Source organism: Anopheles coluzzii, chromosome 2 (assembly GCF_943734685.1).
Source record: "Anopheles coluzzii chromosome 2, AcolN3, whole genome shotgun sequence".
NCBI lineage: Eukaryota > Metazoa > Arthropoda > Insecta > Diptera > Culicidae > Anopheles > Anopheles coluzzii.
Genome location: NC_064670.1, coordinates 91,907,169 through 91,932,687, shown reverse-complemented (window position 1 = coordinate 91,932,687; position 25,519 = coordinate 91,907,169). Strand labels below are relative to the sequence as shown.

Sequence of the window (25,519 nt, the reverse complement as noted above, 5' to 3'; positions counted from 1 at the left end):
GTTAGTCCGACTCCAACTGCCGAACCAATACAAAATTCGAACTAATAGTTCCCCCCGGAGTCTGAGTCATCCGGTACCGTTCGGAGTCGTCCGGAGTCGTCCGGAGTCGTCCGGAGTCGTCCGGAGTCGTCCGGAGTCGTTCGGAGTCGTTCGGAGTCGCTCAGGGTCCTTCCGAGTCGTCCTGAGTCCATCCGAGTCGTCATGAGTCCTCCCGAGTCGTCCGGGTCCTACGGTGTTTTTTGAAGTTTGTCGGAATCTTTCGAAAACTTTCGGAGTCTTTTGGAGTCTTTCGGAGTCTTTCGGAGTCCTCTTGAGTCGTCTTGAGTCGTTTTGAGTCGTCTTGAGTCGTCTTGAGTCGTCTTGAGTCGTCTTGAGTCGTCTTGAGTCGTCTTGAGTCGTCTTGAGTCGTCTTGAGTCGTCTTGAGTCGTCTTGAGTCGTCTTGAGTCGTCTGGAGTCGTCTTGAGTAGTCTTGAGTCGTCTTGAGTCGTCTTGAGCCGTCTGGAGTCGTCACGAGTCGTCTAGAGTCGTCTGGAGTCATTCGGAGTCATCCGGAGTCAACCGGAGTCATCCGGAGTCAACCGGAGTCATCCGGAGTCAACCGGAGTTATCCGGAGTCGTTTGGACTCCGATTCCGGTCGACTCCGATCGACTCTGTACGACTCCTAATGACTTCGACCCCAACGACTCCAAACGACTCCGAACGATTCGAAACGACTCCGAAAGACTCGGAACGACTCTGAAAGACTCGGAATGACTCCGAAAGACTCGGAACGACTCCGAATGACTCCGAATGACTCCGAAAGACTCCGGATGACTCCGGATGACTCCAGACGACTTCAGACGACTTCAGACGACTCCAGACGACTCCAGCCGACTCAAGACGACTCAAGACGACTCAAGACGACTCAAGACGACTCAAGACGACTCAAGACGACTCAAGGCGACTCAAAACGACTCAAGACGACTCACGACGACTCAAGACGACTCAAGACGACTCAATGCGACTCAAGACGACTCAAGACGACTCACGACGACTCCGAAAGACTCCGAAAGACTGATGGATGACTCCGGGCGATTCTGAACGACTCCAGATAATGCTCTACCTTCCGGAGTTGGTTCTGAAATTATCGGAGTCTTATATACTACTCTAATATTTTAAGTACTAATATTTTGGTATCACAAAACAGAGTCACAACTGATCACATCATGGTGATTGCCACCGTAAGTCCGGCGAAGATGACATCATACCATTTTGGTAGGATTCTTAATGTGTGTACGCACGAAATAAGGAACAGTTCAGAAATTTCATTATCGCTGTAATTGAGTTTACCATCATGTACAATGCAAACGTAAGCAAATTACTGATATTGAGAAAAGGTTCTCGTCTATATCCTTTTTTTTATTTTCTATGAATTTACCAAAAATGATGCAAAAACCTTATCCTGGTCGGGCCATTTCAGCTTTTTGGAGGTAACTCAATTTACAATAAAAGAACTTTCAATAGTTCTACAATTCTAGCTAGCTTAAGAATCCGTTTCCAATAACGTTCCAGAAGACTCACCCATCAATCCACCATCAATAAATCCATGATTGATAATATTCAGTCAGAAAATAAATAACACATTTTAATCATCTTGTCGAGGTACACTCTCCCTTCTTTGCTTAGAATCGCCACTCCTCCCCAAACATTCTCTCCGCTTTTACGTGTGTTGATCCTCGTTCGCCACACCTCTCTGCCACGTGCGTCAAACAAAGTCAGTGGTGCCTCATCCGACACCACCATGCGCAAATAAATACTTCAGCCAAATCAATCCAAAGCAAACACCCGCCACATGTGCGCGCGCTTTGATCGCTGATGTTCGATGGTTTCAACAAGGCAACGGCGGCGGCACGTGTTGTACACGGGTCCATCGCATTAAACCAAGCCGTTATCACGCGCCATCCCTGGGGACCGTCCAGTGCGATGCGCGCAGTTCTGAGTAGTTTCAATAGTGTTACGCAGTCCACTCGGCTTATCGTTCTGGGCGCCTCCATTAATCTCTAATAGAGGGAAGGGACGCTGTTTATAGCTGTCTACATGTGTGTGTAGTTTTGTGGGAAGTAAACAAACACTCTACCAGTGGGATAGGTAGCGTGCTGCGAATTACACCACCCCACATTGGAGCGTAAACAGTGTCAAAAGGTCGCTCGGAATTCCTCCGCACAATGGGAAGCAAAAATAAAATGCTGCCGCCAAAAAAGGGAACTTCGCCTGGCCATACAGCTGGCCCTGGCCCGGAGGGTGCGACGCTTTATTATGATTCATCTTCGCGTTTCCCCTCACCATCCCCCACCTACACACACGTTCCATTCCTTTAAAGGAGCGTAAAGTTGCCGGGTTAGCGCCGCTGGTGCGCGCTTCCGTTTTGCCCATCATGCGATCGTGATGGCGGGATATGTATGCAGGCAGGAGGATCTTCTCCTCCGAAATAAATTTGCGCCGTGCGCTGGTGGGATGGGATGCACAGACGCACAGACAAGGCTGCAAACAGTGTGATCGATTCGTTGTTTGCTCAGAGCGGTTCTTCGCGATCGTTTTTGGCTTTCGATTGAACTGACACACACGCATACGATTTTTGCCTCTTGGCAGGCAAGTGGCTGATCGTGGGCGGTTTAGGGCCGCTTTTGCCTGAGCGAGGGTTGTTATCCCGTCCATTCCCATGGTCCCCCTGCAGCCCGACAATTGTACGCGTACGGGGGCGCTGCTCATGTCCATTTGTGTCGCGGCGGTGCGATCGCGCGGCACAGCGGGAAAGCGACAACCACCGTGCCTTTTACGGTCGAAAGTAAAATCCAGTGGCGGAGCAGTGTGTGTGTGTGTGTGGGCGAAAGCTGGTGCTTACTAACTCTACTCCGGGGAAAACCGGTAATATGCGTTCGTTGTTACACACACGCTCCACGGATCGAGGTAACGAAGGCCAATCGATGTTAAATGAATGAATGGTGCGGGAAGCTGGCGCAAAATAAATCGATCCTTTCCCTGGGGAGAATTGGTTCCGTCGTCATAATTGTGTGTCAATAAATAACCTGCCCTCTCCAGTCAGATTGACGGCCTCATCAGTTGCCTTTGCTGATAAAGTGATCACTCTACTGTATTTCCCCCTTTAATTAAACATACTCGAATTATTTTCTTAATTTAGCAGCGTTTGATTCCTAAAACGACACTTTAAATACTATTTTTGCTGTAAAAGCTATTTTGTAAGTCACAAGTCTTCTTTGTGCTCCTCTGTACCCTTGTGCAAAGTTCGCCAAAGCTCCAGCAACGCATTCCGCAAGGTTGTTGCTGCTGATTTGTTTTCCTGCTCCTCCCCCCGTTCGGCTTATTATTGATCTCCGCGGGAAGATTAATTAGGCACTTATTGCATATTCAATCGATCGAGCCGCCCAGAGGGACCAGCTTGTTTCCTTCACAACGCCATCCCCTACCACAACATGGTGTAGGCGAGTTTGTCGCCTGTTTAAGCGTTGATTTATACGCGTGCTCCCATCAATCAACGCGTACACCCTCCAAAAACACCGACCGAGAGCGGGGTGATGCTGGCGGCGTTTTTATCTCTACCGTGAGGATGTTTAACAAGATGTTTCGCTCGCAGGCACAAGTGTGTGCGCGTATGTGAGTCAAGTTGAATCAAGTTGTTAAACGTAAGTCGTTAATTTTTCGTATCCGCACATTATTTTTTTTTTACTTCAACAGCAGGAAGTGCCAGCTGTGAACCGTCTAGGTGCGCAAAAGGATGGTAATAAATTATAATGTTGTTGCCGGTGGAGCGCACAAGGAGGTCGACTGGGGGGGGACTTGTCTGTGAGAGGTCCCAAAACCGTGCGTAGGAGGAATATTTAAAGGCCAAACGAGGCCAAACAATGCTCAATATATTGAATTGGTGAAATAGAGAGATAGAGACTGGGAGGATCGCAAGCGTCTGGAGAACAGAAACACACACACAATACCGATCACCATTAGTCTTCTTTCGCAGATCCACTCGGGCAAAGCATTATGTTGCCTTTTGTGTGTAAATATTTAAACGACACCTTAGCAGAGAATGGCACAAGCGATAAACAAAACTCTCTCTCGAAGATCGTTACGTGGTAAATGATTTGTTATAAAAAAAACCCCCCGAAGGTGAAGGAAGGTTTTGAAAAAACTAATTGATATAGCAGCTACACGCCCATACCTTCCTTGTGTTCGCTTCCCTGTTGATTGTTGGGCGTGTGTGGGCGCACACACCGGAATTAGCATCCGACTCTATTCGAGTCGAGTTTGTGATAAATGTGCATCCATTAGCATCCGGCCGTCGCTGAGAGATGTGGGAGATGCCCTGGCGTTGTGTAGCGCATTCCATTCTAATGAGAGCTATTCCAGCTTACAATGGAACGATTATGTGTTGTTTCGATCGCTGTTTCGATCGCGTTAGCTGGCTAATCGATACACATTGATACAATCGAAATGAGATCTCAAAATTGTAATAAATTTTCAACCGAACGGAGGTTAATAAATATTAGGTTTCATTTCATCACGCGTGCCATTAAATTGGCTCATTAACACAATCGATGTGCTCCGGACACACAGGCACATTAACGGCTAAAATATGTCTCGGCTCAAATGTGTAGTGGAACGGGAAAGTCAAATCTCCATCTAAATGACTTTAAGAAACATGAGAACAACACCAACGCTACTTCAGAAACTGATCTGCATGAACACACATATGTTCATTGATTTTATTAGTTCCTCATCTCATGACGTGCCCGGAATGTTGGCAAGAGACTGTTGGAAGGCGATGAAACTTTATTTAATTACATTTACAATGTAATTGGTTCCGTTATAGATAGTAGCACTTGACTTAATTATTCCTTTTGGAATATTAATTTCAATTTATACACTCCAATCAATGCAAGATCAACAATTTTAAATTGAGTCAATTGAAATGGAACCAGCTTCAAACTTCCCCGATGACAGTATAAATATCAAATTTTATTTACTCCACCCCATCTACTGCTTGTCCTTCAGCCGGTGATACTCCTGATTGACATTCGGAATCTCCCGCGACCGCAATGTCAATTTGCCAGCAAAAAACTGCCCCAGCACACAAAAAAAGGCTACAGAAAGCCTTCACTCTCCGCTCTATTTGCATTTCGATCTCCGGGCGAACGTTTTATTGCAGTCCTGTGTTGCCTCTGCACCACTGTTGGCTATAAATCTCCATCTCAAACCTACTGCCACAATACGAAGCCCCGACGCACGATGACCCCGGAATGGCTCCCACACGCGTACGGTGGCCCCGCCGAACTGACTTCTGACTAGGTAACAATTTTTGCGATCGCCATACACGTTTATCGCGAGGAATCGCTCCGCTCTCTATGTCTCTCTCGCTACGTGCACCTACGCAGCAAGCAGCAGGAAACTATTGAACAAATCGAAATGCTTCACAGAAAAATAATAAATCCCAACAGGTGAAACAAGAAAAAAAATCCACCATCCCCCAAAATCGAATTCTCCGCTTCGTCGCTTTCGAGGGATGACGATTACGCGATGCAGGAAGGGGTAAGGCGTGTTTCATTTTGTACCGAGCTGGAAAGCAAACAGAACAACCCCCGGGCTGCAAAAACACGCACGCAGACCGTCACCAAGAGTAGTGGCGTGCCGTTTGGAATTTTGCATAAATTTAGCGAAGCGTCTGCCACCTCAAGAAGCATGGTGAAGGAAGAGGAGATTTGTTAAAAAAATGATAAAATGTATGATTTATTTTGCCTGTGGCAGACCAGGCAAGTGGCAGTGAGGTAAGCGCGAAGAGCGTGGTACTTGACCCTGTGATGAAGTGCAGAAGAAGTGCACTCGAGATCGCAATGTAGCGCAGCCGACGCGCGTCTGACGATCGGTGGAGTGATGAGATCACGAAAAGTGGTCCAAACCCCGATTTTAAAAGAAAAAGGCAAATCAGAAATGTCTGAGGGGCTTTCTTTGAAAAGAAAACTTGAGGAATTTAAGCGAAGTATTGGTCGTTTGCAGAGTGATTTTTTGAGTTATTTATTTATCTTAACTTAAAATAAAAAAAAACATACAGGAATGACACATTAAACATGTTAACATTAAAATTCATAAAAAAAAAACATTCGAAATCATAAGAAATAAATAAATAAGATTAAAACGTTACTCAATAAGATCATACGGCTTCCAGAGAAAGGAGATTAAATTGATCTATTACTTGTATCTCCACGAGATACTTCTTGGTGCAATGCTAAGCGATCGATACTTCATACTGTAGATCACTAGTTCGAACCTTCAAACGACTTTTAACTTATAGATCAAATTATGCTTCCAGCCACAGCTAGATCAACACAAGGATTTTAAATAACTAATAAAACAGCATTATTGCCGTCTTAATTTGCACAAATTAAACAGTTTTAACACAAATAAAGCATCAAATAAGGTCCAATAAATGGTACACTTTGCCTTTAAATCTACACCGTATTTGCTTTCATTTATATCACAGTAACGTGAACATTAAAGTTAAATGTAATCGATCGGTTAAATGTTGCTTGTTCTTCCTGCAGGCAATAAACCAAGTTCGAGAAAAGTTCAATCACACACCACCATATACTGCAGTGTTGTGTCAACTTGGGGCAATAAAGAAACCACACTTCACTTTGAAGAGGAAACAACATCGCGGAGGAATCCACTCTAGTCCACAAAAAGGACCTCTCTTCTAGATTCGGACTGCTTTTCCTCTCTCTCTCGTCCCCAAGGCAGCCCTCGTCTCCCTTGTCCCCACAACGCTGTGTGTCTCGATTGCACGCTTTAATGGCGACATTAACCCTGTCTATCGATCAAACGGCAAGCCCTTGGATGGTCCCAACCATACACAACACACACTAGTTCTCTAGCGTTCTCTCTAAGCGTTTGCTTTGGCGTGTATGCCCCTCTGCATTGCAATGTATGCACGTTAAGCAGTTTTTTCGCACCTCGCACCAGACCGACTGCGTCGTCGTCGTCGTCATCGAGTGACAAGGCGTGGAGTGTGGTGCAGGCTTTGGCACAATCGCTTTGGCGGCAATTATCGCACTCGCCCCGCTAATTGTACCTAAATGGGCACACACACATACACCGGCTGAACAGCTCACTTTTATCGTCCCCAAGCCGAGCCGAGATGAGCCTGTTTACCTCTTTTGACCGTACATGGAAGTGGATGGGAACGGAAGCGGAACGTACACAGCCACAGGCTGCCCGCAACCGCTGGAGTGATAATCGCCAACTCAAGCATCGCGCGCGCGCGCGTACACACTAAACATGTTAGTTTCGTTTTAACGACAACGACGACGCCCCACGAATGAAGGGAGAGAAGAGATGTACCTGGGGTCGTATCGCGACAGTCGCCGACCCGGCAGTCCATGCCGAGGTGACAGCGGAACTTTTCCTGCTCCTTGGCGGCCGTCGCACCCGGGAGAAACATGCTCAGGATCGCAATGTCCTCGTTGTTGTCCTTCGCCCGCTTGATCCGCTCGCCGCCGATCGTTTTCGTCTTCAGCCGCAGCCGGGAGTCAAAGTCGGACGACAGGATATCCATGGCCATTTTATTTTTGATTTGAATTTGCTCTAGAACACCTTGGTTGCCAACACAAACACACTTTTGATTTCAAACTTTTGCCCAAAATAAAAGCACTAAATAGCTCGATTTAGTCACTTGGGTGCGTATTTGCTTGTGTTTCCAAAACACGACACTTTTGCTTTCACCACACACACAAAGACACCTCACGCACACACGCACACGTAACAACAACTACAAAAATCGTGGGTTCCGATCGACTCGCTCTCGAGTGCTCCGATGTGCACTGGTCAACCGTTCATTCATAACTGAGCGCAAGCCACGAACCGGCGGTAGTAGTACTTATTGCGTGAGTAGTCCACCCCTCGATCGGGCCCCGCGAGATCGGAAAAGGGAACGCCAGGCGGGGTGACAACAACTGTGGGAGGCGAGTCCAATGAGACGCTGGTGGGTTAGTCAGGGCGAGCCTGCCTGCTTCCTTCCATGCGGCTTTTGCGGCTTTTGTCTTCTCTCGGACGGAGAGTGTGCCAAAGTCAAAGTCTCGTAGACGGCGCACGGTTGTCGTCATCTTGGTGTCAGTGTCGGGTTGAGGTATTCACAACTCTCCGGTGGGTCGGTAGGTTTGTTGTAGAGAGGGAGGGCAAGGTTCTACCCTTTCTTTCTTCACTCCAAACTGTGTTCTAGCGTGTGCGGGGAGGGACGATGGGATTTAATCAGTCTTTCTTCAGACCGTTGCTGTGGCATTGAGTCACAATTTTTACAAATTTATTTCCTTCCAGTAGTAGTGGTTGTCTTTTTGGAGTGGGTCAGTGCTTGTGTCATTTTGCGCTCGTTTTTGTGGGGACTGCGAATCCCATCCATCATAATATTTGTTCGTGGGGAGAGTATGAAATAAAAAGCTTTGCTTCGTTGCAGTCGTTGAATGGAAAGAAGAAGAAAACGATACTCCCCATATGCTCCGTTTGAACAAACGGACTACTCCCATAAAATAGGAAATCACTAGCCGAAATTGATTCCGACATGCAAACATTCTATCGCCGCTGCAAGCACAAAGTGGCCTCGCGTGTCAAGCGCTCGCACCCGCGTAATGCAGAAACAATTTCCCTCACGCGGTGGCGACAGGGAAACACTTTGTTTTCCCTTACGGTAGGTCCTGCTACTGCTGGAATTTATGACACACAGAGGCGCAGCAAAAACAAAGTACGAATAGAAGCGTGTGTGAAACAGTGTTTCCCCTTGGGAATCGATAAACGTATCCGCTGGACGTGAAACTCCAAATCGCAAGCAATGACATACATTTGCATGCCCGCAGAACGTTTCTACTGCTTATCAGTAAGTCTGATTCAGCCAAGAAAGAGGGAACAGCCACAGATAAGCCGCACCAGACAGAACGATGCCATCGTCAACGGCTACGTGGACACAGTCTGCGACGTCAATGTGGGAAGAAGGAAGTCAATATTAAATAACACACAGCAACGACGAAACACAAAAAAAAGTGTCCCACAAACCCACAACATCAGTGCTGGGCTCAAAGTTAACCACTTACGTGTTTGTGTGCTACGGATTAAAGCGCGATGGTGGTCTCACGTAGGCAAGAGATAATAAACCCCTCTCTGAGCTAGACATCACACCCCTGGAGGCATCGCCGTCTTTTTATGCCAACTACCAAGTGGGCATTTAATGAAGGATTCGACAAAGCGCGGAAACACACTGACACGTTTAGCATAAAATGAGGTGTGAAGAGAATCAAAGCGATTTCTTTCTTAAAGAAAAAGGCGCACAAGAAAACAAACAGAAAAGGTTGCAAGAATCAACCAGTGTCACTGGTAGCGTGTATTGTCGATCTTCTTAAAGTTTTCGATGAAATAACGATCAGCGGTAGCGATCACGGCTTCTTGGAAAGCAATTTATCAAGCACTCTAGGGTCTTGGGTCGTCCAGAGATGGAAGATCACCATTGTCTGGCATTGGCAGCGAATGGACCTTCTCCCCACGTGCGATCACACAAGCCCTCTGTCCAAAACCAACAGCGCTCGGAAAAGGGAATTACCTTTTTCAAGTCTCCGCGGATGGGATAAGCCCAAAGGGAGTGTGTTGTGCGCAAAACAGAATCTTTGTGTTTTGTTTATTTTATGTACCGATGACCTTAAAGCACGTTTTGGCCAGCAGCGTTTCTCATGCCGGCGGGTATAATTCTTTCAGCAAAGGTGATCTATATGCCCACACACATGAAACCGTTCCAGCTAAAAGCCATTTCAATATGGCAAAGGGTTACTAAAAAGGGCTGTAAAACGATAGCACAATGCTACTCTGCCCACACCATTGGACCTTCTTTTTCACACATATTTCAATCGAAAATTAGTCAAAAAAGAGCGTGAAGTGAGTTACACATTTGATGTGACATTCAGACCAGGAAAACAATCGACAAAAGTCAGTTCCTGCACAAATTTTCCAATTAATGTACGACAAAGCGCGACGACACGAGCGAAGTTGTCCGGCAGTGGTGGTAGTTTCACCGATCTTCACATCCATAATTAGCGTTGTCAAAATAACGATCAATTTCCGGCCCGGTTTGGATGTTTACCCTCCTTTTAAAATGCATCACAAATCGAGCGAATATGATGACGGGTCAGGGCGGATAATTGCTCCAACAAATTAAACGTTAGATGTTTCAGGTTTGTTTTATCGGTTCAGTTCGTCGCAAACAGAATGAAGACAAAAATGCCAAGCTATAAATAAAACCAATCAAATCGAAATCAATGGTTGAAAACCCCCCGCGTCTGTTTGGCAAACAACAACTGTCACAAGAATCGATTTGCGGTGTGTGTGTCTCTTCGGGGAGGATTGTTCCACCCATTCCAACGAGGAAACAAACTGTTTGCTTCTAACCCACTCGGTGGTCTTGGTAAGCAGTAGGAAAGACGCTCAAACAAACAACAAACAGCTCTTGATTAGGTTGAGGAAATAAGCGTGCATTAAAGTCAAAGCCTGTCAAGGTTCGCCAACACCCAAGAGGCAAACAAAAGTGCATCTGATGCATTTGTGAATGCAAATAATATGCGCTCATACGTCCCCCCACATGTGCGAGAGGAGAAGGTTCAGCATAGACGCAGGCACAGAGTTCACTACCGCAAAAAAACGCATCAATCTGCCTTTTCTTCTGTCTGACTGTCTGTGGCTTAGAATGCTGCAACGGCGGCACGGGTGGAGAAATCTAAGACCTCAAAGGGTTATTGCGCTTGCCTGAGAGACAGCCCGCCCGCACATGTGTGTGATGGATGGAACTGACGTAGACGATGCGTGCGATGGCGTCGTATCAGTTTCCTTCAGACGAGCAGTGTACGTCTCCCGTATCGCGAATCTTTTCGACGTTGGAAGGGCAAACCTTCCCCCCTGGTTAACCTCTCCCTATAACTGGTTCGACTCGCCGTAAAGTAGCATCTGCCAATGGAATGGTGGGCAATTCTTTTCTTTCTCTGCCGTATGATTCATTCGTCACGCTCATGACACGCGATTTGCTTCCGCTTTTCTTGCGCATCAGGCAGAAAACGTGATCTTGGCGCACATCCCACCCCTACGCAACAACGGGGTGTGGTATACCGCGATCTTCATCACAGCAGCGCATAAAACAAACATTTCCCAAACAAAGCACAGATCCCCATCATGAGACGGGAGGTGATCTGTGTTCGCTACTTGCTCGAAACCCCTGGCCACAACATTTAAAAAAAAACACCCACCAGCTGGCTTTTAAAGCGTAAGGTGTTCGTTCCTCCGTTTGACAGTTTCCGGAAGGGGGTCGGCGCACGAACAGATGAATTCGGATGACAAATCGAATTTAGAACCAAAGCACACAAACGTATCACAACGCAACGCGTCTTGCGTTCGCTTCTTCGCATATTTACTGCCTCCACAATCGATCCCCTCTAATGCTGATCTCGCAGCGCAAGATGTGAAACGCCCACCAGTGTTTTTTTGTTATGCGAGTGGCAAGATCGCTCGGGGACGACCGCTTAAGGCGTACCGGGGGTTGGGAAGTGTATCAAGTTTTTTACGATGCCTGAAACTGCCCATAGATGTCGCATTCTGGAGCGCGTTGACGATCGTTTGGCGCTCTCTCGATGATTGTTGATCGTTTTCGCGACCCATTAGGAAATGGGACTATGTCTTTGCGAACAAAAGGACTGCTCTCTTCGACACGCAACATTTCTTTGGAACACTGAAGGTCAATGAGCGTCGTGTTGGTCGCAGGCGGCGAATCTCCCGAATTAGTACCAGAGCTCCCCATCTACAAATTTGTAGTTTTGTATGCAAAATTGGACACACTATTCCACTTGTATCCGAAATGAGGCACCGGACTCCAATAAACCGGTCAACTTCAATGAAAACTGAACGTTGAAATTAACGCTGGGGTGTAATAATTTGCGTGCTGCCATGTGTACTGGGGGTCGCAGCGTAAAGGAAAACATTATTACCCTACCGGACCATTTCTGACAGCACGACAAACTGATGTGGGCAATAAAGTTCGATTGTCTCAGGCGACACGGGTGATAACACGCCACAAAGATGCCGTCATTGACCGCCCAGCGAGTTACGGACCCCACGATCAATGTCCATTGTTTCTGCGTTTCTTGAAGAAGTCATAAAACGTGATGAAAATTGTCCCCCCAAACTGTCTGCGACAACGACGGCAGAATCTTGGTGCAAGCCAGTGCCAAAAACAGTGAAAGTTGGTTTCTCACAGGGACATGGACATATCCAGACGCGCAGTAGTGTGTTCCGGAGAGCTCACAATGGGAACGCAGGAACGCCTACGCCCGGTGGTCCGAGGGCAGCAGCATCGGCTCAATTATAAGCTGCAGCGCACGGCACGAGAGGTCTCTTTTCCGCGGGTGTCTTTACCTTGTACCTCCGCCGAAGCAATAATGGATGTTCCCGAGAGATTGTGCCGTCGATTGTTGGCACCCTCTTATAGTGTGTTGTCGCGCACGATCTCTCCTCCCCCTTGCCCGTCAAGGATAGGGGAGTAGTAGCAGTTTTATTGTTGCGAAAGGTGTGATCTCTTTATTTGACTAATTTATGGCCACTCCACAACGAACCTTACCGGGGGAGTCTTGGTATGAAAGACTCAAGGTACTGGAAAGCAAAGGATTCGGTGCAATAACTCAAACACACGAAACAAAAGCTGCTTACAAATTGATGACGCCATGCAGAGACAAGTCGCGATCTTGTTTGCCTGTGGGCCCTGGGCGCACATCACAGATTGCTTAGGTCAGCAGCATATGTCCAGACGTTCTGGAGCGAGCTGGCGATGAAAGATGAGACCATCACGACATTGTCAAGCGCTGTCGGAAAGTAGTATGTGAGTAGTGTATTTTTGTAGGTCACACGAAACGAAATAGCATCATCCGCGGCCGACCAGCAGCAACAGAACGCGACCCCCGGACGGGATTTGTTCGGTCCAATTGAATTTAATTGTTCGCCGACGGTCGCCGGACCTTGCCCGTTGTTCCTTGGCCGGCCTGAAGCTGGAGAGAAGCTGGAGGTTCGGCGCTTTGTGTTCGTCTGGCCGGTGGGATTGAGTTTCAAAACCAGAGCGACATTGAGACACAAAAAACACACCAACAAACAAAGCTGAAAAAGTCCTTCTCCACACATACACACGAGTGTCGCACTTGTCCGTGTGAAACAGCGTCGTGTTTCGCGGGCGCGTGTTTTGCGCTTGATGACAACTCTCCTCAAATGTGCTCGATTCATCATCGCAGCTTACAAGATGAGAATGTGTAGACGGGTTGTAGTTTTTTTTTAACCATACTCGTTATGTCATCCGCTTTCAGTGCTGATAATTTATTGTTTCGGCCACATAAAAAGCGTGTACGAACGAACAAGTAGTACTTGACTTGATTTGCTTCATAATGATGACGCACAGCTTCCCGCACCCAGGCGAATCTGAATTCTTCGTTTAGTATGCAGGAGAGTATCGAACATCAGCATGACCACCAACGCTGGGAGAACGAGCAACACGTCGCATAACTCAAATGAAACAATTCAATTCATTTAATCCCTCCTCTTGAGCCGATCGAATCTGATACGCCGTTGTATTTTTCATGTACGTGACCTCTAATATAAATAAACCTTCTGGTTCACTCTGGTTCGCTCCACCAATCAGCACAGACACACTAAGCCGACAGAAAAACCAGATGGCTTTTCGGGGTTTCGATTAGAGGCGATCGATCGCCAGCAATTAGCGGCCGGTCGTCTTCTCATCTGTTAAAGTCTGGTTTTTATAGAACGTCTCATTGGTTCTATCATCGTCAACAACTCCGGATCATTGAAAACATTGACTAGCTTAGCCAGTATGTCATCTGAGCTTACTTGTAAGGATACATTGAAATCAAAGCTAAAGTAATGGGTAACATCAATGCACCCGACCTACCTGCACGGAAGATTTCACCGCAGCCATCGCAGCGCGAAGCAAACTGGGCATCGTAGCAGTTGCCGCAGTAGATCTTGTCCGCCTTCGAGCCGAACTGTTTGTCCACCAGCGAGATGCGGCATTTGTTGCACAGGAAGCACGCCTCGTGCCAGTGCTTATCCTTGTACGAGAGATCCTAAGACCGGGAGAGAAAGAAGGCACGACGGGGAAAGATAAGTGAGTGAAGGTCAGTTTCGTAGAGCGGAGGCGCCCGCGTAGTTGTTGTAGTACATTGTGTGTAGGAATTTGTAGCCTTACCTTCGAATCGATACCGATCGTCTTGTTGCACTCCTCACACACGTTGGCGAACACGTTCTCGTAGCACTTGATGCAGTACGGGTGCTCGTCCCGCAGCACGTACCGTTGGCCGGTGAGGCTTTCGTCGCACTGCCAGCAGCAGAAATGGCCCGAATGCCAGTCCTTCGACATAGCTTTGGTGTATTCGCCACTGAAAATAAGCTGCGTAGGGGTAAAGCAGAATCGAGTTAGAATTTGCAGCATTTGATAGAGGTGAGTAACAGATGTTTTAACTTGTAAATATCCGTCTATTCGTCGTTTATAACTAATGTTTATAACGTCGTTAAAACTGTTCGATACATTAAAACATTGAGGTCTCACTAATCTGCACTGACTGGAAGATGAAAATCTCTTAAAACTGTAGGTCCCTTGAAGTGAGGCTTAGACTTGCTAGCAATATATTATAGTATCTTTGATCCTTGATTGCGGTTTTCAGTATACATTACTTTAGACCTTTAGATACAGCAAGATACAGTAAGTATCGCATTCCTGAGGATGTTTTCGTCACTAGGTTTAACTCAGAGAATCTTCATTGTAAGTGGTTTTTCGCTATATCTAAGAGTTAGAACTAGAGTCTCGAGTCTAGAGTCTCTATTTATTGATACATAGTGCAAATGTTTAGATAGCCTTCTTTCATAGAATCGAAGCATACCTAATGACTAGAGATACAGGACTTCAGATGTTCATGCCTTACAGGGTTTCCCACGATTTATTGGTTGGTTCCCATCAAATTTTTGGTGGAATCCCATATTTTTTTGGTGCGTTCCCACGATTTTTTGGCCGTTTCCCAGTTTTTTTTTGGGATTTTTTTGGTCCAATTGTATTGATATCCAATCGGAAAATACCAATAAATTTTGGGAACGAACCAAAAAATCTATATATCCCATCAAAAAATGGGATCAAAAAATCGTAGGAACGCACCAAAAAATCATGGGAACTGACCAATAAATCGTGGGAAACCCTGTATTGACTCATCGGAAAAATCCTTCTCATCTATTCTGTATACAGGAGTTTTCAGCGGTTTTGATAATTTAAGCACACTTTACGAAAACCTTGCGACGTTATGTCATAATCTGTCAAATCACAAACAAGGTATCATTGTATCACTTAATTCCAAACAGAGTTCAGAAAGTATACCAACTATATCAGATCATATATCATAACACCCTGTAATGTCTTTATTTAATACATTTCGTTCTAATTTTATGGAGATTATCAAAACTAATTTCCTCCTCCTACTACGACTAAAAGTTGAACAATGTTTCGAAAGTCGAGAATATAATAGAGTCTTAATTATGTGTTCAATGTCAAACGAATGAAAATGTTTCAAACATTGCTTCCCAATCAACAATTAAAACCAATTGACACAGAAGCAGCAAATACACTAGAATCCTAAAAAATATCTTGACATTGACAGATACATTTCTATTGATCAGATCAATAATTAAAGAACCTGAAGCATATGCAAAATGAATCAAGAATCAAAACTGCGTAATTATTATATTAGTGATACCTATTTTATCTATAACATAACATTTTAAGATTAGATTAGTGTGACAAGAAGAGGAAACCCCCCTTTTGTTATCTGCAATCATGTAATTGCATCATTTATACCTTTCAATTAGAGCAGGGATAACGAAAGACGTGGGACGGAACAATATCTGCCCGGGTTACGGTCGCTGGAATCATCATCAATCACATTCGCCCACAGCCAAACATTCCAAGCATCAACTACCCTCCCCACACCCTCTAATAGAACTCACCCCAAACGGGCAGCATAAGACATTTAAGCCACTCGGTTGGTTGGCGATTTGTTTTGAATCTACCAGAATCTGTATACCGCTCGCCACCTCCGACCACCGCCGACACCCACGACCGATGCAGTTTCTTCAAAAAAAAAAAACACACACACACACACATACACACCGATTGCGGGGAAACCATGGCGAGCGATCACTAAAAATAGCACCATCATGGCCCAACCGCCGTTGGAGTGGGAAATGGTCGGATGGTGCGCAACCCAAAATTCGGTCATGTGTGCGGGCCGAGTGCAAAACCGCCAATATGGGCCGCCCCGAGACCATGGGGGCGCGGGCAGTTAGAAACGTTTTCCATTTCACGTTTGCCGCACGTTGTGCGGGAGCAACATCGCACTGCACAGCGAGCAAGAGAGCGCAAACCACAGCCCCAGCCGCTTGACGGATGATGCGGCACAGGAGACGAACGTGCAGCATGCAGCCGAATACAGAGTGCACGTACACACATTTTTCGTTCCATTCCGGTCGGTTTTCTTTGTAACTGAGTGGTGAATTCGGTTAAAATGCATCACCACCGGTTCGAGCGGCACAGCAATGGATGGAGGAGTTCACACGTTAATATTGCTTATTTTTGGCAGCGCCATCACAAAAAAAATCCCCACTTGGTGCAAAATGTTGGTTCCTCCAATTCAATCTGGTTTCAACCGAAACCCGGCTCTTCACACTTTGCACAGAGCGGCCGCCGATGAGGGGAAGAGGAAGTTTTCGATTTTCAGCTTGCACTTTGCATAAGAGGTGGGAAAGACATACGTAAAAAAGAATACATAAACACCACCATACGATGGTGTGAAATGAGCTACTTTTCCGTTGCCATCACTTAATGTCGGCCAGGCAAATTTTCACGCTTGCCCCATTTTTTATGCCACTACCACAACGAAGACATCGGGAAGCATAAGCGAAAACATTTGGCATCCATAATTTGAAGCGGAAAATATGGGTTCCGGTGTGTTCGGTTTGCTAACACGCACCACGTTCGGTCGCATGATCGTACCGAATGGAGCCAAAAATAGTACGTTGCAAAAATAAGATGATTGAAAAGATCGATTGATTAATTGAAGTGCATTTTTATGGCTTTCTAATCATAAAACATTGTAATAGGTAAACATATCTTCACATTGCAACAACTTTTAAATTTTTAAATAAAAAAAAAGTGAACCAACCAATGTCAATCGTCACTAATCGATCTTGACACAAACAATTGCACCATAAAAAAGAGCCCACCCATCAAGCAGGAAGAAATCGTGTCCCGACAAACTTGCCTTTAAGCGAAGGTAAATGTTCATATTTTTGCAACAATTTATTCGTTTATCCATCAACCTTGGCCCGGCACAGATGGACGTAATGGGGCATTTAAAATGGAGAAAAATTATATTTTATCGCTCAAGCGCATCTCTTCAACATTCCTTTGCCGACACAAGACATGAAGTGAAAACCCGTGTCCGCAATGTAATCGCACCTTCGATGAGGTCAAACAGTATCCTCCCCGCCGGCTCCTAGCGTACGATCGACCGGCGAACGATCGTGTGCTCAAACTCATAACTCATGTCAACGATTTTACTTTACGAGCCCGCTCGGATGCGCCTAATTTAGTCATTAACGCCCGAGAGCGCGATCGTGTGAAAGACTGCAAAAAAACACGGAGGAGAACCGCAAATCGATACTCCGACAAGGGTTTGGGCGAAGTAATCCGATTACCATCTCTCACGCGCTCGCTTTATAAGGGATACACCGATTCCTCAGGATGCCCAGGATTCCTGATGAAATGACCCCCACAGTTCAAGCAAGGACGTGTGTGTCCGGTAATGTGGGGCGTTGTGTGATGATGTCCACGTATGATTTCCAGCGATCGACCACACCGTGTTCCGTCCACCGTGACCGCTTGTGCACGCGGTGTGCCCTTTCGTTACCCCTGCTTGTCCTCCAGCGCGTTCTGGTTCTGGTTGATGAACTCGGACTGCTCCATCTCGGTGATGGTCACCTCGCCGGTCTGATCGGACGACTCGCGGCGCTTGGTGGTGGTCGTCTTTTTCACTTTACGCGTCTTCTTCACCTCGACCGTCTGCGAACGCATTACATCAACGTCGGCCATTGTGCGAAGGAGAAGAAAATTTTTTTCGGGAAGAAAGTTCTAAGCTCTAAACACGCACACACGCACACTGGAGCACGGAAGAAAAATCACTTCCTCAGATTTCTGAATAGCGACACGCGCGATTTGACGCTCTTTTTCGGTTTGAATTTCCCACTAAGAAACGGAAGGGCAGCTGATAGGCAGGCAAAGTAAAAGGCACTGTTTTGTTCTCTCCACGAGAAGAACTTTTCGTTACTATGTTTAAGCTAAGCTGGTTGCGGACTGTGTGAACCGTGCGTGTTCTGCTCACGCCAGACTGCCTTCGCTTGGGGTGCAGCACAAACGGGTTCTCTCCCGCGGTTCGGTCCCACCAAACACCACCCGTTTCGTTGCACCCGAACACACACACACACACACACTCATAAAAGTGTGCGCGAGGAAAACGGCTACCCTCAGTCCACTCTATACAGCCCCCTCTCGCCACTGCCGCACACCTGTCTGAGAGTTCGCCCGTTAGAAGTGGATAGAAAAGCGGCCACCAGAGCGAGTGCGCTGCCTTTTTCCAATCGTACTTTTTCGCTAGATTTTTGCACACGTTTTACCGACCGGGCAAAGATGGAAGATGTGATCCTTTTCCCCTCTCCCCCAGCCTGGTAGATTTCCCGCCGTCAATAAAACTGTACGTTAGGCTGGTGAGTGTACTCGATTTGGTGCTCACTTTTCCGTTTAACGGACTTCCCGAATAAACGGAGAGAAGCAGATTGGAGGTGGCGCTTTTGGGGGATTCTTGGGATGAGTTTGCGCAGATGCGCATTTTCCTCTTTGCTATGGTCGGCACACGATCACCATGAAGTCGTAGCATCCAATGCCCCGGAGTTCCAGCAGGAATGGGAGCGACTATGTCGAAGAGAGACAAAGTACTTTTGTGCGTGATTTAGAAAAATCCAATACATTGTTGGTTTGATAATGATGGTACTAGGAACTAATGATTTAGAATGAAATTATTGTAATTTACTTAAATTTAATACCAAATTTGATATTATTTCATACAAATACGGTCCCAGTCATTACATTGAGAATTAAGTATTTTAAAACATTCCGCATTTTTTGCGCAACATTTCTATAAGCAAACTTGTGCACAAATGTTTACGAGAAAGTTGCCTAAAAGAAGGAAAAATAACTTGTTTATTCCAGTTTTGTCTGCATTTTGGTGCGTAAAATCTGTAGCAAACACGGTAAAAATACTTCAAATTTTCCAAACCCATTTTCCCCGTCAATAAACACAAAACTCCCCACTCGAAAAACAACATGACTCAGAACAGTTCAACAACAACATCATCCTTCCTGCGGCTCAGCACGCAACAACCCGCAGCTAAATCTGTGTGTGCGTGGAAAAAAAAGCCTCCCCGTGCCGGAAAAACAGTCTCTCGATCACGCGAACCCGAACGAAACGCACGAACGGGAGCCAAAACAAAACGCCCGGGAGACGCTCCCACAGGGCCAGGCGCAAGGGGGGCAATGGGCGGTTGGTTCGCCCCCGCTCAAATGCACCCCGTTGCGCGATATTTTTAGGCCGCCAAACGAAACGGGACACTCACGTGGCACGCGCCGTTTAACGGATTTACGCGCCCGTTACTATCAAAATTGATGATTCTGTTGCGCAGTCACTCACGTGCGTTCTCTCGCGCATACTCTCAGCAAGCTGTACTCACAACTCTGTTTCATGAATGAAAATTCACATCCCTTTCTCGCTCCAACGCTCTGTTGGAGCGCGGCAAAGGAAAGCAATCGCGTTTGCGCGGGGATCGTCGCGAGGAAGCGCACAGGAGGCTTTCGTCAGCCGGTGGCAATAATTTCGTGACTGCACACGACCCGAACAAAATCCCGTTTACCCCGTTCAGAACGTTCAGCGACTGGCCGTCCCACCACAAACACACACACACGCAAACTCACATACGCCGCACCACACCGGGATTTTCCCGGCCGCCAGTTTTCTTTAGTAGGCCAGTCGTTGGCGTTCTCCCCCCTAAAAACCCGACGGACTGTGCGGTGTGTGTACGGCGGAGTGGCGGCGGACCGCTCGGGACAATGGTTTTTTTGGGGGTCGCTGAGAGACAAGAGGTCAAAGAAACAATTGGCCCGTAATGTGTGCACAGGAAGTGAGGAATGGGCGGCCAGTGGAAAGTATAAACGCCGCAGCAGAAAAGCAAATCTTGACAACAAAACTGTGAAGTGATTTTTCCTTCAACGCGCCAGCCAGCAACCCGTGCACATACGGACGCGGTCCGGTGGTCATGTGTTCGATGATTATCCCTTGTTTTTCCTCGCGCAGGGGGAGAGCTAGAGGAAACAGAAGCGTGTGGCACACACTTGATATTTTAAATGTGGCCCGGCGGAGTATGACTGGGGCGGGGGTTTGCTTTGTAAATAAAAAGTATCCGGCATAATTAGACGGCGTAGCGGGCGTAACACAGCACACACACAAGGAGTTTAACGACCGCTTATCATGTGGTGTTGGTAACGAACGTTTGACAGCATCCGGCAGACAGGCTTGTGTTGGCGCAGTTTGGTCTTTGATGTGGTGGTTGGTGGGTTAGCAAGGGAAATGGAATGGGAGTGTCAGAAATAATATTTCAATTACAATAACCCATCCTATGCAGTGATTACTTAAACAAGATTTAACAACATGCGTGATGGGAAGAGAATGTTTGGTTGGTTTTGCGCAATGTTACCTTTAGGACGTGGCTAAACGATTGGGTCTCTCAAACAGGGTCTGTGGAAGTGATGAGCAAGAAATATAACATTTCTCACAATCTTTCCTTTAAATTGACCACAAAATACACATCAAAATATAGAGAAAATAAAGAAAGAATATGGTAATACTCAACGATATCTACAGATTTAGTTACCATACAAGTATCTACAAAAAAGTGCAATGAACATCGAGTAAATGTTAGTGAAGTGGAATAAATGTTATTAATATTATGTAATATTATGTATAATTACGAGAAACTTTAGTTATAAAGTTATCAAATGATGTGCGATGCAGTTATACATTCAAATTAAGCGCTTGTACAACTAATAATTATTCCCATAGAATGAGACAAGTAAAACATACATTAAAAGTGATAAAAAAACGGAAAATATTTTCAATTACTAGCATGGCACAAAAGTAAAATCCATGGAACATAGCAGGAAACTAGATGACAAATGAAAGAACCTATAATTTTACCACAAAATAATTTAAAAATGCTGCAAGATCTGGAAACTGCGCATTCATTACTGTTTTTTAACTCGTAGCAAGGGATTTGTGACTATCCGCGCTATGTGGTAATGGATTAAGTCTCGAATCTCGGCCTATACAGACCGGCATGTCCACGTAGGACGTTACGACAAATAGAAGAAATTTTGAATCATCATGCACATTTCATATCGTGATATATTATTTCAAATATTAATATAATTAATAATGAATACAACAGGAATAAAAAAAACCTAAATTAATATTATTCTCGGTGCCTCAAAATTATTCAAAATACTCTGAAATACTTGTTCCAAAAAGCATTCTTTTCAACTGAGTATTAAAACTTACACGAACATTGCTGCATATTTTAAACAAACTTAGTACACCCTTTATTTTACCTCATTCCATGCAGTCATGTACTTACTTGCCAAGAAAGAAACAGATCCAAAAGAGAAGCCAGCAACGTTAGAGCCTTCTAGAAGTTGGTGCATTGGTTCATTGACTACCATGTAGCTCCATCACTGACTCTCAAAACGTAATCATAAATCTAAATTTCTGACCCACGAGCTAATATAGGAAAATAAGTCATTCCAAGTTACATTAAGATCTAATTATATATCAGAAAGAAAACATCAAACAGCAAGTAGTATGTATATTTCTTTGCCACACCAGATCTAAACAAAATTGCATGAGTGCAATCAATTCGCAATTATCCTGTCTGAAGTGTATTAAGCTTGTAGGAATATATTCCATTCCAGCATACACAGTAATTATGTTCATTAAAACATCTGAACAAACAACCTTTCACTAAACAGTCACGAAATGAACCCTCAAATTTCAGCAGATCGTGCAGAAAGATCAACCTAGAACAGCGCTTTTTGCCAAATCTCTCCCCCAAACACTGCTAAGGTCAAAAACGGTGGCGGCCTTTGCGATGTCGCCCACCTGTTCGCGCGTGTCTGGTGCCCTTGGGGTGCTAAGCGGTCGGTTCGGTGTGGTTGTTGCCTCGGACAACCGTGTGCTATAAGAGGGCGCAGCGTGTACGAGTGTGCTCAGTTGTGGTAAGCTCTGTGTACTTCCCTCTGCACTTTTGCCTGCAAGCAGCACCACACTACTGGTGGCGTGCCTTCCGGGCAGCGCAGTGCAAAAATATAAACCAGCTTGTAACGTGTCGACATGTTTTACCATTTTTCAATAATTAGAGATACGCGCCCTAAAATGGACGGTGAAAACATGTCGGCGATAGGGTGTAAAGCCGGGAGTGTGGGTGGGATGGAGCACGCAATGGAAGCAAAGAACCACTACTACAACACACCCTGGGTGTAATGAAACTCCCTGTGGGCTGATGGTACACTGATGGATGCCGGCTGCCAGTTGCCGGTGATTTGGCATCATTTTTCAAGTGCAATCTCACGCCGTCATCATTGCCCGGGACGCGCGGCGTGTTGTTCGATGTTTTGTCATCTGTACGAATTCTTTGCAACGTGAGAGGTTTAGGCGTAAATCCTACCGGACGACGGTTGGTGTGTTTGCAAGGAAAGCAAGTGTTTGCACTCGGAAATGGTTCGGAAACGTGTCGACCAGATTTCTAATGTCAAGAGCTGTGCGAATCTTTGAAGGTCTGAGGCGAGGCTAGGCGGTCCAGACGGTAACTAATACGTTGTATGTATTTTTGTAACGTACATGACGTTGTTTTACTTCAAAGAGTCATCGTAAAATGACAAATGTATCATTGTGATCCTTAGGGTAACTAACGCTATCAATCGTACATCTTATGGGAAAGAACAAAGCCTTACGTGTGTTAGATGTCATAAATTACGCGGATAGTCTTATAGCAATACCAGTATCATTCCCGCTACTCAAAGTATCAATAAACAACACATTCTACACCAGGAAATCCTATACATTTAAGTAACATTAAAATTAATTAAAGAATTACAATCAAAACTTCTACCTTAAATGTTGTTCAACCAGCAATCAAGTCGGATTTCAAAAATTTCCTACTCATCCTGTCACATGAGATAAACACAGCTTAAATCTCCGGTGGAAATATATCCTCAATTTTTATACTAATCTTCTGGGATCTTGTTTTCTTCATCTTCTGCAAACATTTACGAGTTTACTTTTGTTCTTTACACATCAATCGTAACCGTAACAAAGTAATGGCACTTACACCATAACAATAAGCTAGGCGTACGGCAATAAATGGTGTAATAGTTACTAGAAAAATCAATTAATGTTTAGTCACTTTTTAATGCTTCATCCTCATTTCCCTCAAATAGATTATTCTCTTAATGTAACTGTACGTCATAGAGTCGAACCACGTCCGGGTTGTGGCGTTATCTGCGTCATGAGGCTTCAGACAATCCGTTTGGCGAAACAAAAATACATTTTTATTTACCCAAAAAAAAAAAAACCATAAAAACGATCACCAACGATCGTCACCGTTATATCGGTTGCCTATTTTCCGCGATTGATATCAAGCAAACTAGCAGGAAAAACAAAACGCACAAGTGGACCAAAACACAAAAATTTCCTCCCACTCAGTGACTTTAACGTCATGGGACGCGAAAATTCGACAACACGCTGCCACGCTGTTTGTTTCCTGCGATTACGAGCGCGAAGAAGGTCCGTAAACAGGAGGAGATTCGATCACACAACAGACGACTGTGATGGTGGTGGTGGTGGTGGTGGAGAAGATGGTTGTTGTTGTTTTTACAAACCACCGTTAACGGTTAAGGTCACTTTTGCGCTCGTTACACCGTCGAAACGACTTCACACTTCGTCTTCATTGGGAGAAATGATGAGAAAAAAAAACAAGAGGTTTGTTACAAATGGAAGAATAAAAAAAGCGAACTACGCGTGTATCCATCGCAGGAAAAGCGTGCGGTGGCGTGTCCCTGATTCATGCCTGTTTCTCGAAGAGAAATTGATAAATTTTCACACGTCACCTTAGCATTGATGACGGAGGGACATAAAAAAAGAAATTGGACGCATATAGAAAAAAAGTATCCGACCGATCCACTCACGATTTGGAGACATTGGAGGCGACGACATTGCACGCCAAAATAAGACACTGACTCACGTGGATCAGAGACTGACGGACAAGAGCTATTGAATCATAGATCAAAATCGATTGGCTCCTCGATCTGATTTTGTGTTGACATTGCGGTCGCCTTTATCAGCCAATCGCCACGATCGACGCTACTGATTAAACAACGACCAGACGTGAACATGCCAGCAACACCAATCAGTAATCATTCTTAATTATACCACCCTGCGGTGTCTGCGTGTTCTTTGTTTAATTACCACTCCTCAAATTTGTCATTCGCGCAAAAGCGAGAAAAATGTTAATCCCAAATGGCAGATAATTTATCGATGGCAATCAACAACACTGACTGCTCGCGCAATAATGCAACCGAGGAGATGTGTTTGCAGTGATGAAACACGCGGATAGATAAATAAATAATTTGCTTCCCCGAGAAGAGCTCATAAACCAAGCCCCGTGGCATAAATATTATCCTATCCGGTTGTGCCCCGAGAACGAGCGCATTCGATTTTCATTCAAACGACGGCGAAATCGTTACATTTCTCTATTTTTTCTTCTTTTTCTTCTGCGGCGGAAGTACCTCCGCGTTTTTGTTTGTGTGGCGGTTTTGCGGATTCGAAGGATTTTAAGCCAAATAAAAATAAACTCAACGAATCGGTCGGTGGACAAAGACCCGCGGCAGGCAGGGGTAAAATAAAAAAACACTGAAAAGTCATTCGGCAGGCGCACAGACAAATCGAATCGAAGTGAAGAGACGAATTTTATGATCTTCTGGCTACACACAGACACACAACTTAGCTGTTATGTGTTTTCCCCCTCATTTTCCTTTTAGAATAGATGCCGCGCTCCGATCAATGGAAGCAGGCTGGTTCAGCGGAAAGGAGAGGTGGTGGTACACGTTTTTACGAGCGACCATAAATCAATGGACACTTGTGGGGTGGCTTTCGTGCTGCTTGTCGTTTGTCGAGGGTACAAAAAGACGTCTCTTAAAAGAT

At 45.4% G+C, this 25,519-nt stretch overlaps 1 protein-coding gene across 8 annotated transcripts in view; it reads right to left on the bottom strand.

Annotated features, from left to right (window-relative positions):
- The window catches only part of LOC120949215 (four and a half LIM domains protein 2), a 116,718-nt gene that overhangs the window by 1,642 nt on the left and 89,557 nt on the right, over positions 1 to 25,519 (bottom strand). For 6 of the 8 annotated variants that reach the window (XM_040366351.2, XM_040366359.2, XM_040366350.2 and 3 more), the window contains 2 exons: positions 14,308 to 14,508; positions 14,011 to 14,185 (listed from right to left, as the gene is read on the bottom strand). In XM_040366351.2, the coding sequence (XP_040222285.1) occupies positions 14,011 to 14,185; positions 14,308 to 14,508 (376 nt within the window). Of the gene's footprint in view, positions 1 to 7,385; positions 7,897 to 14,010; positions 14,186 to 14,307; positions 14,509 to 18,070; positions 18,583 to 25,519 lie in introns of those variants that run through there. The other 2 variants (XM_040366360.2, XM_040366361.2) reach the window with 2 other exon arrangements.